The following is a 17,303-nucleotide window of genomic DNA, read 5'->3' as shown; positions in this document are numbered from 1 at the left end:
GGATGAGTGACAATTTTCCCACGTGCCACTTCTTAAAAAAATTTACCAGTTAGATAGGTGGAAATGTCATCCTAATGTGGTTTCTTCAAATGTTTTTAAAAATATAACACATAGACAGAAAAACACACAAAATATAAATGTACTATTCAATGAATTATCAAAGAAGCAAACAAGAAAGAGAATATCAGAACATTCCAGAAACTTTCCTCATGCTTCCTCCTGCCCACTTTCTCCTTTCCAAAAATTAACATTATAGTTCAGTTTTGCCTGATTTTGAACTTATATGCACGCAATAATACATAGTATGCTTTCTCTGGTGTCTGCTTCTTTTGTTCAATTATGTGTTTATGATATTTCTCCGGTATACAACTGTAGTTCTTTCATTTGCCTTGTTATATAAATGTCCATCACGTAAATACATTGCAATTTATGAATCCATTCTACTACTGACAGATATTTGGGTTGTTTACAGTTTTTTATTTTTATGAATAATGCTATGTAAATATTTTTATACATGTCTCTTGGTGCACACGTGCATGCATTTCTGTTACATCTATACCTAGGAGTATGGCACTGCCATAGCCATGTCAAGATCAGTCTAGTTTTTGTGAGGATGAAAGACCACATGGAGAGAGAGGCCAACCAAGTCAGCCAATGTACCAGCTGAATATAGCTGTGTGAATAACCTCCAGCAAGATCAGAAAAAGAACTGCCTGGCCAATCCATATGATTGTGATCAATAATAATTACTGCTGGTTTAAGTCCCTACATTTTGAAGCAGTTTGTTACACGGCAATAAACAACTGACATATAGAAATTGGTACTAGAGATGGGGTACATAGAAATTTAAAATACATGGCACTGACTTTGGAACCATACTGTGGGTGGAGGCTGGGAAAATGAAGAGGCTGTTAGTCAGAGCTGAAGGACTGGCAAAAATCTTTTAGGGTAAACAGTTGTGGAACAGTGGATAAAAATGTTGCCTGTAGTAACTTGAAATATAGATAACATACTGAATGAACTTGCCTAGCTAGCTGAGATATTTCCAGGCAGAATATTGAGAGCGTCATTTGGCTTCTTAGAGCTGAGTATAAGCTATGGGAAGAGAGGAAGACACTAGAGAACTGTTCAGTTTGTAAGAAGAATTTGGAGGAGATACAGAGAGCCCAGGCTTCCTGGATTAGAAAATAAAATGGTTCCTTATCCCAGGTTTCTCCAGCTGGCAAGAATTTCAAAGTAAGAAATGCCCCCACCTTTCTATAATGAGATTTGAGAGGAAATAAAGCAATGAGAGAGAAACTCTCACTTCTGGTATAATAACTTCGATAGAGAGACAAGCCAGTCTTGCCCTCAGGAAAAAGAGGAAGGTGGGAGGAAGGGGTTGGGTTGGTCAAGAGGGTGGTCTACAAAAGATCTGAGACAATAGACATTAGGCTACTGTGGCGTGTGTTATGTCCTCCCTAGTGAATGAGGTCCTGCTTCCTCAGCTCTCTGGGGCAGAAGACAATCACAGCAAGACACAGTTTAGGAAGAGCCATTAATACCGTACTTAATGCCAGCCACATCCACCCCAAGGGGACAAATACTAGTATTAGAAAATAACTGTGAATACCTAGTGTGTCCAGCTACTATAACTTCCCCCTTCCTGCACCCTTATTCATGCATATGGTGCATATGAAAGCAAATATGATCCTCCAGTGGGCACTGTTCCCCTAGCCACAGGTGACTGGTCCAAGTGTGGGCACCTGATTACAAAGAATTTAGTGAGTGGGTGCAAATGGTAGGGATAATTATGAAACAAGAGTGGCTATGAAGTATGGCCATAAACTGATTATTATTACAGATGGGTGTTAGGTACGTGGGTGTTCATTGTTAACTATTCTCTCAAAAGAATATTTTGAAATTCTGAAATTGTATTATCAAACGAGAATATGATGGAAGTGCTGACTAAGGGTTAAGAACCCTTAGTCTCAAAAAAGCTCAAAATATTCAGGAATTAGTTTAACCAAAGGTACAAGACCTGTACACTGAAAACTACAAAATGTTGTTGAAAACAAGTAAAGATGACCGTAAGAAATGGAAAAACATCCCACATTCATGAATGGGGAAGACTCACTATTACAATGGCAATACTCCTCAAATTAATCTGTGGAGTCAGTGCAATCCTTATCAAAATTCCAACTGCCTTTCTTTGCATAAACAAACAAGCTGATCCTAAAATTCAATATGGAAATGCAAGGGATCCGGAATAGCCAAGACAATCTTTTTTTTTTAAATAAATTTATCTATTTATTTATTTATTTTAATTTTGGCTGCGTTGAGTCTCCGTTGCTGCATGCGGGCTTTCTCTAGTTGTGGAGATACCATATGACCCAGCGATTCCACTCCTAGGTACATAACTAAGAGAACTGAAGACACAAATGTTTGTAGCATCGTTATTCAAATAGCCAAAAAATGGGAACTCAAATATCCATCAACTGATGAATGGATAAACAAAACATGGTATATCCATACAACAGAATATTACTTAGCAGTAAAAAGGAATGAAATATTTCATACATGCCACAACATGGATTAACCTTGAAAACATTATGGTAAGTGAAATAAGCTAGACACAAAAGGACAAATAGTGTATGATTTCACTTACATGAAATATCTAAAATAGGCAAATTCATAGCTACAGAAAGGTTATCAGCAGCTAGGAGGGGAGCAGTAGGGAGTTATTGTTTAATGGGTATAGAGTTTCTGTTTGGGGTGATGAAAGCATTCTGGAATTAGACAGTGGTGACTGTTGCAAACCTTGTGGATATACTAAAAACCACTGAATTGTACACTTAAAAATGATATTATTGTATGTGAATTATTTCTCAATTAAAAAAAGACCCCTTAGTCTAAGGAGAAATTCTTTGACAACAAAGTACATGTTATTGAAAGGAAACATTTGAAATACAATACATAATTTGTGAAAATCACACACCTCGTAGTGAGAGAGTGGCAGTGACATATATACACTACCAACTGTAAAATCGATAGCTAGTGGGAAGCAGCCGCATAGCACAGGGAGATCAGCTCGGTGCTCTGTGTCCACCTAGAGGGGTGGGATAGGGAGGGTGGGAGGGAGACACAAGAGGGAGGGGATATGGGGATATATGTATGCATATGGCTGATTCACTTTGTCGTACAGCAGAAACTAAAACAACATTGTAAAGCAATTATACTCCAATAAAGATGTATAAAAAAAAAATCACACACCTAGTTATGATTTCAAAACATTCCTTAGTTTAAAAGACAATTATAAATACACAGCATTAAGTCCTTCTGAAGCTTATATTTATTATACTTACATATTTATACTTATTATATTTCATAGGTTTCTGCTTCATGGAATAAAATCTGAGCAAAAGAAAGTAACTTCCACTTGGTAATGTAACGCACAGAAATGTTTAAGTTTCTAACTTAGGAAACTACAGTATGGTCATGTGTTTGCAAATCAATTTACCAAATGTATAGATCACGGCTCAGTTACAGGAGGCATCATAATGCAGTTACTCCAGGACTGGAAGTCAGATGGTCAGAGTTGCTGTCCTGGCTCTATCACTTAGCTTGTTTCTACTTCTTCATGTGCACTTGATATGTTTGGAATTGAGGTTCCTTCCAGCTTTAAAATTTTAAACTTATTTGATCGTATTGTGGCTTTATAGTCAAAAGAATTTTGAAATTGTTTTACTTGCTTGGACTGCATTTAAACATTCACGTTTTAAAATTTAATAAATTACTACTGTACTGTAAGATTTGAAAAGGATTAATTAAATTGTCTACTCCACTTTTAATCAATTAGAACTGATCTCATTCTGCTGAGAATTAGCCTGAAGCAATACCACCATCTGGTGGTTTCTCTTCAAATATAACAACTTTCTTGAAGAAGAGAGCTTGGCCTCTCCTATCAAATAAGGACAGATGGTTCAGATATGCCTAGTTTAGGAAACAAGTTTAATAATATTGCATAATATATGTTTAAGTTAACTAATGCTTATGTTATTGGTCTTAAAAACGTATTGTATAATTCAACACATTCTCTCAAAGATTTGTTTAGTGCCCAAGTACAAGAACAAAACAGTGAACAAAATAAACAAAAATACTTGCATTCATAGATGTTACATTCTATGAGAGGTAGTAAACAATCAATAAGCATAATAAGTAAGTAAATTATGTTTAGTGGTAACTTCTACTAAAAAATCAGGATAAGGGGGATGTAGAGTAGGTTGCAATTTTAAGTATTAATAACATTTGAGCAAAGACTTGAAAGAGGTAAGGTCAATTCCAAATGCTTGTCTGAAGAATAAAATTTCACAGACTTATAAACTAAATGTTTATCTTTAATTCTAGCGCGCTGCTATACTTCTGTTTCCGCAAACGTTTCTTTTTAGTAAGGAGGAACTGTAAAACCAGGTCAATAGTAACAGGAATGACTGCATTTTGAAAAATGACGTTGCCCTCGAGATACATACCTTTCCTATAGAGTAATGACTGCCTTTAGCTAGCATCGGAGAAGGTACAGGTAGAAGAAAGGAGGGAGGGACGCTAACGCTGACCCTGCAGGCCATTGCGACGCCAAAAATCTCCTAGGCGGCCTCAGTGTGGGGCGGCTCCACATTGGTGGCGCGGGGCTCTTCCTATTATTATAAGGGGAGCCAGGGGAAAACCGGGTCAACGCCCGCAGGGCGCTTCAGGACCAGCAATTCCTGCGACGCCGCACGCCGCGCCCGCTTCCAGTCAGGCTGCCGCATCGAGGCCCGACGCGCATTCCCGGTTGGCGGATTCACCACTTCTTGGTGTCAGAATTTAAAATGAAAATTCGAATTTCCCTATTTCGGAAGCCTTTCCTGTCCAAGAAAACAGAAGCAGGGGAGACTTGGCGTCCTTGAATTTTTTTTTTTTTTTCCTTGAGGCTTCCGCAGTATCTACACCCTGCGCGCCGGGGACGTGCGTCGAAAGTGACGGCGCGGAAGCTCAGGCCGCCGTTCCCGGCGCGCAGTCGCGGCGGCCTCGCTCCCGCCCCCGCCGGGAGGTCCGACGTGGAAGTTGCTGGCTGACCAGGCTTCCAAGGAAACCCCCGGGGAACCAGAGCCCGAGGCCGAGCCGGAGCCGGAGCGCAGGCCGAGGCGAGGGGAGGTGGCGGCGCCGAGGCTCGATTAGGAGTCGCTGCCGAGGCCGGGCCCAGTCTCCGCCGGTCGACGAGGGAGGACAGGCAGTTCATCATGGGTGAGGGATCTGAGAAGGGAGCCTGGGCGCGCTGAGAGGCCGAGGCCGAGGGCTGGGGGGTCGGGAGGAGGAGGAGAGGGGCCGGCCTGGAAAGCCCAGAGTAGCCAGCGTCTCAGGGCGCGGACTGCTGAGGACGTAACTCACCTTAGCTCTTCACCTGTGTGCGTGGACCCTGCCTCGAACTTTCGCCCCCGTCTTATCCCGTTCTCTTTTCTCCCGGCGGGGTCAGAGGTGAGGGCAGCGCGGGTCGGTGAACTTTTCCCTCATCCCCTCGGACCCAGCGCCACTTACTGGATGGAGCTGGTCTTGCGAAGCTTGGCAGCGTGTCAGTCGCAGGTTCGCTCAGGTTTCTTGGGTGAAGGATAAGCTTCTGGATTCTCTGTCCCTGGTCGCTGGGACTGCGTCAGTTTAAACTCCAAAAGAAGGTGGTGCTCGTAATGTTTTATGGCCAACTTGGCATTTGTCTGCTTACCTGTAGCTTTTCCTGTAGATAAGGTGGAGGAGGAAATGGGCAGGGAGTGTATTATTGGTCAGCGATGACATTTTAATCTCAATTTTTGGAGTGCTAATTGAGGGAACTACATTATCATCACAAGCATCAGGTAGAGCTTCCCTCCCCGCTAGAGCCCAGATGAAGGTGCAGATTTCTTAACTTGTTTACAACCCTCCAAATGATGCAAATTCTTTGCGTTATTTAAATAGCTCAGCGATTTTCTGGGGAGTTTACTTCTTGGTCTGGAACGTCAGAAGCGCTTTCTTGTCTCTTTGCATAACCCCTTCAGTATTTTTCTTCTGCTTCTTTTTAACCTGTAAAAGGTAGAAAGGATTTTTGTCAAGTCACACCCCTTGTGTTACAAATGTTCAAGGTTCTCTAACCCATGGTGGATTCATTTTTCCAGACTTGCAGCTCTTAATTTTGCCATTTCTTGGTAAAATAACCAGGTATTGTGTGTGGCATCAGTGATTGAAGGTACTTACGGTGGTACTGCTGCTGTACAACAATAATTGTTTTTCATGTTCAAGGACCTCATTGTCCCACTGTCATTCTGATTTGCCCTTTGGTTTCTGGGGGTAGTGAGGAGATCATGCTAAGATATCCATATTCTCTCGATTAGAAAGAGAGCTCCATGAGGGCAGTGGTCCTGTTTCTCTTATTTTTGAGTGTATCTTCTGTGCCTGCCTGACACAGTATCCAGGACATGGTAACAATCAGTAGTTACTAGTCTGATGTTGAATAATGTATTTCATTGGAAGCAAAAATATGCACCTATGAATCGGAGAAAATATTACAATATTATTTAATTTGCTGTAGCTTTCAAAGGGTAAGATTAAATGTTTTGTGGACCTAGTTCATGAAATGATATTGAAATACATCTTTGTTATTTTTTTAGGTGGCTTTTTCTCAAGCATTTTTTCCAGTCTGTTTGGAACCCGGGAAATGAGGATTTTAATTTTGGGATTAGATGGAGCAGGAAAAACTACAATTTTGTACAGATTACAGGTTGGAGAAGTCGTTACTACTATTCCTAGTAAGTGTTGGTATGAGAAACTAATTATAGGGCCTTTCTCTTTCCATCAAACATAACTTTATTTCTGAACAAATATATAATGTAATTGATATGGTTTGTAAACTTCTACTATGAGCATAATATTTATAACACTTTTTTTCATAAATTTACAGACAATTTGGTGTAATTTATGAACCCCTGTGCATGGCTGGGTTCTGCTGTTTAGGGCTATTTTAAAAGTTGGGTAGAGTTAAGCCACCTAATCTCATTGAGAGCCAGTATCTTTGTTGATAAAATGAAGATAATAAATATACATTGGCTTTGAGGGGGAAATAAATGTAGTATATAAAATACTTTATAAACCTGTGTAAAGAATTATATAGATATGAAGTGATATTATTACATGTGAAGTGGTTTTTCTTCTGTATTTGTTACTATTTGATTAAGATTAGTTTCTCTTTAGTAATTCTATTGATTTTTTTAAAGATCTGAGTTGAGACTGAGTGTTGAATCTGGTACTTAAGAATATCAAGAAAAGAAACACCATGACTTTAAATCAATTGATATCTTAGAAGAATATTCTCCAACAGTCTTAATTTACTACATAAGAAGACTGTTCTGTTACTTATGCTATTTTCATTTGTTGCCCTGAATTTACTTAGATTAGTAAGATTAGTACATTTAAACTAATAGTTTGTAGAGTTTGCTCAAGAATATTTAAATTATGCCTTTAAAGTTACTCTGTCTCTCAAGGTATTTCTATATTTAGTACTATTTAAATTTCCAGATTTAAAAAGAAAGTGTAGCTTTTATGAAAGAAGAACTTTTCAAACCCTGTGTCATCTGTTACTTCTTTATGCCACCTTCAGTAAATTTCAGCTTCCTTGGTTTTTGGTTCTCAAAATCACCCAACTCAATCTGCTACAGTTGAGTCATGGTGGCCCCTGCAATACACATAGCCCAGTGGATTGCATTTCAGCAAGCACATGTGGTTCGTACCACGCCCTTGTCCTTTGCAAATAAACAACATTCCTAACTGAGGTTGAAGACAGTGATTACCCTGCTACTTAATTCTAAGGGAGACATCATGAACTTGCTTTTTAGTTTTTCACTCAGGTTTGCTATAGTATAGTTTTTTTTTTTATACTTGCCATATACTCATAATCATCATTTACCTAGTATAAAGTTAAATCTAAAAAATTAATTGTCCAGTTATAGCTGTAAGTCATTTTTTACTTTGATTTTTTTTTTTAAGTTTGTGAAATCTTAGTAATATTTGTATATGTAGCTCCTGAGTTTTTTTCAGTAGCCTCTCCATCTCCTTCAGATTCCTTTCAATGGAAAATAGTAATATCTTGCCTTGGGCATGTGATGCGAGAGCTCCAGCTAAGAAGGATGGCAGGGAAAAGGGATGGGACTCCTCCCCTTTGACCATCTAGCTATGACCTTATTACAAATGAGCTCTTGAGGAAGTCTTCAGAGGGTCTGTGAGATTGCCAGCCTTAGAGAAGTCAGCTTCCATAAAGAGGTATACAGCCATTGCTGTGCTCTTACCTATTGAAGTTTAGAGTCTATGTAGGCTTTCTTGGTTTTGTTCCCTGTTTATTTGCAACCTACCAAAATTCCATTTTTTGTAATACATCTGCAACTATCTAAATATAACTTTCTGAACACTTTTGTATGCCAGTACTGTATTTTGAAGGGAGTTTAACATAATAGGGTTTCCATTGAGCTAAGAATTATATAATTGCAGAGGTAGCTGGGGGTTCTTATATACCCTGAAAGTGGTGTTGATCTTGCTAATTGGTGTGCGTATGTGTGCGTGTGTAGCACAGCATACTGTCTTATCTTAAATGGGATGATACTTGAACCAACAATGTGATTCAGCAATTACCATTAATTGCTGAAACTCAGATTGGATACTTTGAAGACAGAATGTATTAGTCTACATATACTGCTAATTTGATTTCTTTTCCAGCCATTGGATTTAATGTTGAGACGGTAACATACAAGAACCTAAAATTCCAAGTCTGGGATTTAGGAGGACAGACAAGTATCAGGTATGGTGCAAAGGCCAGATCATTTTGTGGTATTGAATCTTTCTTTATTGGCTCTTTTAGGGTTAACAGGAGTAAACCAAAATAGTCTTCTTTTGTAATTTAATGGGAGACACCTAGTTTAAAATGAGGTAAAACGGCCTTATACTCTCAATTAAAATCTGAGAATTAAAGATTTTAACTAAAGAATTAAAATCTAAGGAAGCCAGTTTTTCAGATATCACTTCAATGAAAAATCTTTTCATGAAAATCTCAAGACTGAATTACTTCAGTAGTTTTTAAATAAAAAGGGTCCTCTAGTTAGTTCTTGTCAGTCCCTTCTTCTGTGAGACAGACTGTTTTGGATTTCATAAAAATACCTTTTGGGCCCACCATTTAGGACTAATGTGAACATAAATGCCCTCTGGAATTCAAGTCTCCTGCCCAGCATTCTGTGCTTGACATGGCAACTGTGAATGTTTAGTGACTGTCAGTGCTCACTCACTAGGGTACTTACCATCTTAAAAGATCAGTAGTGAATTCCCCAGACATCCTGCTGCCCTGTAACTCATTTTATTTCTTGAACCACTTTTGAGTCAATTTCTTATTTTAGCCATTTCTACTTCTTGTCTTCAGTGATCAGTTTAATGTCTGTTACATAAAATCATATTAAAAATTTTTTTAAAGAACTCATTCCTCTTAAGGAGTTTCTAGTTAAGATGTAACGATCAGGTCTGTGTGGAACTTTTTTTATCGGTATATTTAGTGATTTTATAGATTATAAATATATTCTCTCAGCCTAAAGTCTGAACTCATTCTGAAGCTCCTTGGTCCTGTGATTTATGTTTATCAATATTCTTTCCACCCCATCCCATCTGAGGGATATGATATATGTCCATCAGAAACAATGAATCATTATGGCATTGATTCTGGCATGGATGGGGAAGGATTGGCAAGTAATACCCCCCACCCCATCATTGCCAAGTCCTAGCATGTGAAGTAACATACCAGTTTCTTCTTTCAAATAATAATATATTCTCCCTTTCTGAATTTTCTTCAGGCCATACTGGAGATGTTATTATTCAAACACAGATGCAGTCATTTATGTAGTAGACAGTTGTGACCGAGACCGAATTGGCATTTCCAAATCAGAGTTAGTTGCCATGTTGGAGGTAAGAAAACGTTATTAAAATGTGGGTAAATCATTTATATTTGCTTGCTGTTTTTATTGTTTATTGTCATTTGCAGGAATAATTAAAAGGAAAACAGGGGTCTTTTCCCCCTATGCCTTCAGTATCATTTTCTTTTATGCAAATTACTTTCTATTCCAAAAATACTGTTGGGGAGAGAGTTGGAGACAAAAAAACTCCAGTCTTCTAACTTCCTTTAAACTAGATTCCTTGATTTCCAGGAAGTTCTGACCTAAACTCTTTCTAAACTGAAGTTACTATTCTAAGTCACCTCTATGAAGTGATTTTTTAAAAATGTCTTTATTCCAGCTGTATAAATTAGCTTATGGAAGCTATACTTATTTATATAAATAGTATAAATATATAAATAGTAAGAATAGTAAGAAAGTATATTTGTTTGTTTTAGAAATGTAAAGTTCAGAGAAATATATCTTTCTGGATTTCTGGCCCATTTGCCTCTCCCAGCGTTCACATTCTTTACTTTTCCCCGTGTTTACAGTGCCTCAGTCACACTGATTTTTCTGTTCTTTTCACACCGAGCTTGCGTAGCTGACACCTGGCTTAGGGTTTTGCACTTGCTCCTCCTGCTTGGAATGTTCTTTCCGCAAATCTTTGTGTGGCTACCTTCTTGACATGTTTTATCTCACATGTTTCTTCCTCAGAGAGGGGGTCTCAGCTATCTTCTAACCCTTTATCCTACTTTATTCTTTGTAACCACTTACTGTTTCTTTCCATTATTTTAAACATGTTTGTTTACTTATATATGCCTCCCGCCCAAAAGTGTAAAGTTCTTTGAGTTTACCTTGCACCCCTGATGTGTGGAGCAGTGTATAGCTGTTAATTAAGAACTCAATACATTATATTCACTGAGGTTTGTAAGATAATTTATTGGCTAACTGAGTGAATTCAGAGGATGCATTAAGTAATCAACTAAAAGTTTTTAATATCTCCATTTGTTAAATAAGCTTCTCAAACGTACTAATGATTAATTAATAGTGAAATTGCCTTTGCTTGAGAAAATTAGATGCATAGGTTTCCTTTTCCCACCAAAACTATGATTCTGAATTATCCGATCATTGAATGTTTAAATATAAGTTCTAGGCCACTTGATTACCTAGTTAGAAGCATTCTTAGAATAGAGTTCTTGGACAACTAACTTCTTAGTAGCTTCTGAGTTATAAATTGCAGACCTGAAGTTTTAAAGTTTTGCCTAATTTTTTTTTTCTTTTACAACATAGCATCATATTTATCATAAGAGCTTCTTAGACCAAATTCAAAGTGTAAGGAATTTTAAGGGACTGGTTAATTGCCTTGGGTATAACAGATTTTTAAAATAAAAGCTTGATTTAGATGTAATTCACATGTTATAATAGATTTTTATCATATAAAGTATGGCATAAAAGAAATGGATTATTAACTTAAGTTCACAATTCTCAAATTGTACTGGATTGTTCTTAGGTTATTTGTGGTATTAGGATTTGACTTGTATAATCTTATGGAAAAGAACTAAAAATTGTATTCATTCTTTAGGAAGTAACTTTTAATTGATGCAATCAATATTTATGTATTAGTGATATAAAGTATATGTGGAATATGGGTCGGACTATTATTATTATTTTTTTAAAAAATTATTTATTTATTTTTGTTCATTTATTTTTGGCTGTGTTGGGTCCTCGTTTCTGTGCGAGGGCCCTCCCTAGCTGCGGCGAGCGGGGGGCCACTCTTCATCGCGGTGCGCGGGCCTCTCACTATCGCGGCCTCTCCTGTTGCGGAGCACGGGCTCCAGACGCGCAGGCTCAGCAGTTGTGGCTCATGGGCCTAGTCGCTCCGTGGCATGTGGGATCTTCCCAGAACCAGGGCTCGAACCCGTGTCCCCTGCATTGGCAGGCAGATTCTCAACCACTGCGCCACCAGGGAAGCCCAGGACTATTATATTAAAACTTACAGACACAAAATCAATTTGTTTTACTTTTGTACACAAAAATTCTAAATGGAGCAAAGAATTATGTAAAATGGAAGTCATTATAAGGGAATATGTTTAAAATTTCTGGATTGAGAAGGTCCTTCTAAATCCAAGAATTGGAAGGAATTACAAAAGAAAAGATAGATTTAATCATATTAATATTATACAAACGGACAAAAAATCCACAAAGCTCAGATGCCAAACAATACAAGTTAGGGTAAAATGGGGAACCAAGACACAGTTTTACAGCCAGTGACTAAGGATTAGTGATCTTAATCGTATCAATACCTTTTGCGAATCAATAGAAAAGTGAGCAAAAGGCATGAACCTACAATTTATAGGAGAAGAATTTATTGCTAATAACATTTGTATTTTTAATACCCTAATAATAAATAAGCACATAATGAAATGCTATGTTTGGAAAAATATATAGTTTCAATTCTACCAAAGCTGCATTGGAGATGGGCACTGTCATACACTGTTCGTGGAGTTGAAATTGTTACAGCCTCTCTGGACAGCAGTTTATTAATACATGTAACAAGAGCCTGAAAAAAATTTCATACTTTGATTCCATTTTTAGAGAATTGTGTTAAGGAATAGAGATTCACACAAAGATTTCTGTATTATGATTCTGTCACTTTGGTTTCTCTGATAGTCGAGTGAAAAGAATCTAGGAAGAATCTAATACTGGAAAACAGTTATATAGTTTATGGTGCATGAGTTCTTAGTGTAGAGTATAACCATTAATGTTTTAAAAAATTTTTTGAGGGACTTCCCTGGTGGCGCAGTGGTTAAGAATCTGCCTGCCAATGTAGGGGACATGGGTTCAAGCCCTGGTCCAGGCAGATCCCACGTGCTGCGGAGCAACTAAGCCCGTGCATCACGAATACCGAGCCTGCACTCTACAGCCTGTGAGCCACAACTACTGAGCCCGCATGCCACAACTACTGAAGCCTGTGTGCCTAGGGCCCATGCTCCACAACAAGAGAAGCCACTGCAATGAGAAGCCCATGCATCACAACGAAGAGTAGCCCCTGCTCGCTACAACTAGAGAAAGGCTGCGCACAGTAATGAAGCCAACGCAGCCAAAAATAAATAAATGAAATAAATTAATTAAAAAAAATTTTTTTTTGATAGTTTGGAAAAACATCCACAATTTAACGTTTAGTTTACTTTTTAAAGCAGGGTATGGGACTGTATTTAAATGTGATCTTAAATGTATATATATATACTAAATAAACTGTAAGTATCTGAATTACAAAGCAGTAGAAAATACCCAAAATGTTAAACAGTGATCATGTTTAGGAGATAGGATTATGGGTGAAGTTTCTTTTCTTCATACTTCTCTATAATTTCAAATAATTTATAATGAACATTATATATTAATAATTAGGAAATATGCTTTTAAAATAATGGATTTTTTTTGGCATTTCTTCCTAAACTCAAGGGAGCAAATTGATTAGAAGAAATGAAATCTTTTCTATGTTATTTAGGAAGAAGAGCTGAGAAAAGCCATTTTAGTGGTGTTTGCAAATAAGCAGGACATGGAACAGGCCATGACTCCCTCGGAGATGGCAAATTCACTTGGGTTACCTGCCTTGAAGGACCGAAAATGGCAAATATTCAAAACTTCAGCAACCAAAGGCACTGGCCTTGATGAGGCAATGGAATGGTAAGTATGTTTCCAGAAGCCATTTGTGCATTTGTGTGTACATGCAGCTGTGTACATACATGTGTAATTTCCCTTTGGTCTTAAGGATGAAATTCAGATTATTTATCAGTTTATCATATTGTTCCTCCACCCTTTTCTTCCACTGGTCTTCATGTACATCTGCTTTTATTTCAACCACACCTACTAATTATAGTTACATAAGCCAGCTCTCTGCTGTATTTCTAGCTTTTTCCCCTATCTCACTGCACCCTCCAATTCCTTATCCTTCAGGACTTAGGTTAAGGCTCTGTGTTTCTCAGGAGCCTTCCCTGACATAACTTCATGCCCACTGCCTTACCACACACATAGAGGTCCTTGTCACAGGTCAGTGATATAATAGTACTTGTTACACTGTCTTGTAATTGGTTTGTGCATCTGCTCATTAAATTGTCAGCTCCTTGAGGACTGAGACTAGTTTTCATCTCTGAATTATCCACATCGGGCCTGGTTGTAGTAGTAGCAGCCTGGAAAGTGGAAAGTGGATATCTGGTGGTTTTTGATCACTTATTTATTATTTTAAAAATTATTTATTTATTTTTGGCTGCATTGTGTCTTCGTTGCTGCACGCGGGCTTTCTCTAGTTGTGGCGAGCGAGGGCTACTCTTTGTTGTAGTGCATGGGCTTCTCATTTGCAGTGGCTTCCCGTGGAGCACAGGCTCTAGGCACATGGGCTTCAGTAGTTGCAGGACGCGGGCTCAGTAGTTGCGGCGTGTGGACTCAGTAGTTGCGGCGTGTGGGCTTTAGAGCGCAGGTTCAGTAGTTGTGGCTGACGGGCTTAGTTGCTCTGTGGCATGTGGGATCTTCCCGGACCAGGGATTGAACCCGTGTCCCCTGCACTGGCAGGCAGATTCTTAACCACTGCGCCACCAGGGAAGTCCCTGGTCTTTTTTGATTATTCATTCAAAGCATAGACAAAGTGAAAGCTGAAAGACCCTCATGGAAATTGAGTCCATAACCTCATTCTTTTAATATAACTATCTGAGCCTTCATCATTTAAAGTGCTTTGGAATCCACCTCCAGTATAAAATTTATATAATAAATGATCTATACCTGAAAGTTTGAAGTTAATCTTATGAAACTGTTCATTTTCTCTTCACAGGTTAGTTGAAACATTAAAGAGCAGACAGTAATTCAGTCACTTCTGCTCCTTTGAAACGAAGACCACATCGCATACCCCTTTGGAAACAGTTAAAGTGTGCTTCACACTACTAAATGTTAAAACCGTATGATTATCAGCATATACCAAACTGACTGCAACATTTGTAATAAATATTAAAAATAAGTATTTGGTTGGAAGGGTAACTCATCGTGATTGAATCAACTGAAGTCTGTTCTGTATAATGTAAAATATTCCTTCCTTGTTATCTTGTGTTAAGGTATATATTCTATTTGTGTGGAATTCTTATTCAGATACAGTCCTATTAAAGAATGTACTCTTATTGAGGACAAAGCCCTGTGATTTTAAATTAGTGGTTGCAGCTTGTTTGTATTAACACTAAAAAATATCTTAACTCAGATTTTTTTCCCCCTAAAATGAATTAAGTTTTTCCAAAGATTAGGCTCAATAGAGTAGGCTAGGAACCTAGCGTGGGTAATTATAGTCTTCGTTTGCTTAATGACCACTTTAAGCTGTTTCATTTAAAAGCTTTTGGTTATAGGCATGAAGTTGAAGTAATTATTTTGGTGGCTATCTTCACTGACTTATCTGTAATTATCATTTTATAGTATTTATGGTTCTTGGGGAATTTTTACAGATTTGGACCTTCCTAGTCAGTTTGTACAGGAACCCTGTGAGGTAGCTAGGACATCATTTTTACATCTTCATTTTTATGGACATAGACCCAAAATTCTGATAGACTGGCTTGACCAATGTCAACTGCTAGGGAGGTGGGAAGAGGGCTTAAAGTGAGACTTCACAGGGTCAGAAGTTTGTCCCATAAACTATACCATAAATTCCTGAAAATGCCAACATTGACAACACAGCTTAACTCCTTATATAAAATAAAGCTAATTGAAGTAGACACAGTACAATCAGAATAATGTCTATAAATTTATTTGTCCTTACTAGTAGAGGTAGTAAAAACAATCCTAAATGGTTATATTTGTTGGAATTCACAACACATTAAAGAAAATTTCACATTAAAGGAAAATTTTTAAAAAGATATATTTTAAGAAGCATTGTAAAAGACGTTTTTGCTGCCTTTGATTCCTTTTATCTACCTGTAATTGAACATGTAAATTTGATTGGTGAAAAGTCAAAATCTTATTGACTCTACAGGGAGAAATTAAGTATTCCTTTAAAAATTAGGCTTACTGCTGCTAGGCTATCAAAAACAATTATATTCTAAGGGACTTTTTAAAGGAACTTTTCAAACAACCCAGTCTACAGTATGACAGAAGTAAATAAGAGTCCTTAGTAATTACTAAAATTGGGAGCAATTTTTTCATTTTTTAAGTTGAACAAGCAGCATTTAAAAAATTAGATGCCAGTAAAGAGAACTTAATACCATTGTGCCCCTCAGGTCTCAGGAAAGCTAGTGGTCATTCAGCTCACATGAATGTGACTTTCTTTTCTAATCGGTGGGACTTTTCTTATTCTCTAGCACCCGTTCCTAATTTGATATCTTGGAAATCTTTTGGAGACCTTCTTCCCGGGACAGGTGTTCCCAGCGCACCTAATATTACTAACTGAGCATATAACTAACAAACATTGTTTCATAGTTTCCAAGGCACTCCTGATGGGCAGACTGTCTTTTTCATGTTTGTATCCCTAGCATCCAGTATGGTGCTTGGCACATTATGGCACCTCAGAATATGTTCATGGTTCAAATAGTAAGCTTTTGTATTTGTCAGCTAAGAAATAGTACATCTGCAATTTTATACTTGGGTCTGGTCAGTGGCACATATCTAGTGCTGGGCTTGTACCCAAATGGCTAAATACTCCCCAGTGGTCCAGGAACACTGTGAAAGTAGGAGTATGTGGAGGTGCGGCCCTGGCAGGCAAATGCTGCCGGACGCATAGCCCTAGTAGCAAAGGCCAGCACTTGGATGATCCTGGTCCCTCTGGTTTGTCACAAAGAATAGGATGGGATAAATAGAGCATACACTTATTTTAATATGGTATGAATTATAAGGTCCTCCTCTAGCGGGAAACAACTGTACAGGTATGTTACAGGAGTTTGAAAGTTCTTATTTATAAAAATCTACCGAGTATTGTTTTGTGAGAAGCCTGAAAATGAAAAAACCACCAAACTTGAAATCAGAACACATGAGTTCTAGGCACAAAGGGCCACACTCCATCAGTTTTTGTTTGTTTGGTTTTTCTTTTTGAACAAATAACGTCAAAGGTTTCTTTTAGCTCTAACATTCTATTTTATAATTCTGGTTGGTAGTTGTGCTGTGTCATGTGATTAAATTTTTTAAAATGAGAAATTGAGGTGGAATTCTATTACCAGAATACCTGAGATGCACTTTAAATTGTGGAAATGTAAGCTCCTTGAGGGCAGGGACCATACATCATTTACTGTTAGAATCCCTTGCATCTAGTATGGTGCACTTGGCACATACTAGGCAGTCAATAAATATTTACTGATGATTAAAACAAAGCTGTGCTCAATATACTTGAGATACTTA

At 37.9% G+C, this 17,303-nt stretch overlaps 1 protein-coding gene and 2 long non-coding RNA genes across 3 annotated transcripts in view; 1 reads left to right on the top strand and 2 right to left on the bottom strand.

Moving 5' to 3' along the window:
- Positions 1-5,525, bottom strand: part of LOC132373495 (uncharacterized) — a 19,194-nt gene extending 13,669 nt beyond the window's left edge. The window contains exon 1 of the long non-coding RNA XR_009505435.1: positions 5,407-5,525. This is a non-coding gene — a long non-coding RNA (uncharacterized LOC132373495). The remainder of the gene's footprint in view (positions 1-5,406) is intronic.
- On the bottom strand, positions 2,318-4,785 carry LOC132373494 (uncharacterized). The gene is made up of 3 exons (XR_009505434.1): positions 4,509-4,785; positions 2,978-3,088; positions 2,318-2,408 (listed from the first exon to the last, which is right to left on the bottom strand). It is a non-coding gene; the product is annotated as an uncharacterized LOC132373494 (long non-coding RNA).
- ARL1 (ADP ribosylation factor like GTPase 1) lies at positions 5,028-17,303 on the top strand. The gene is made up of 6 exons (XM_059936749.1): positions 5,028-5,262; positions 6,654-6,791; positions 8,749-8,830; positions 9,867-9,978; positions 13,453-13,631; positions 14,770-17,303. The coding sequence occupies exons 1-6, from the start codon at positions 5,259-5,261 to the stop codon at positions 14,798-14,800; spliced, it is 546 nt and encodes a 181-aa protein (XP_059792732.1). The 5' UTR covers positions 5,028-5,258; the 3' UTR covers positions 14,801-17,303.

Source organism: Balaenoptera ricei, chromosome 10 (genome assembly GCF_028023285.1).
Source record: "Balaenoptera ricei isolate mBalRic1 chromosome 10, mBalRic1.hap2, whole genome shotgun sequence".
Taxonomy (NCBI): Eukaryota; Metazoa; Chordata; class Mammalia; order Artiodactyla; family Balaenopteridae; genus Balaenoptera; species Balaenoptera ricei.
This window is presented reverse-complemented; position numbering and strand designations above follow the sequence as displayed.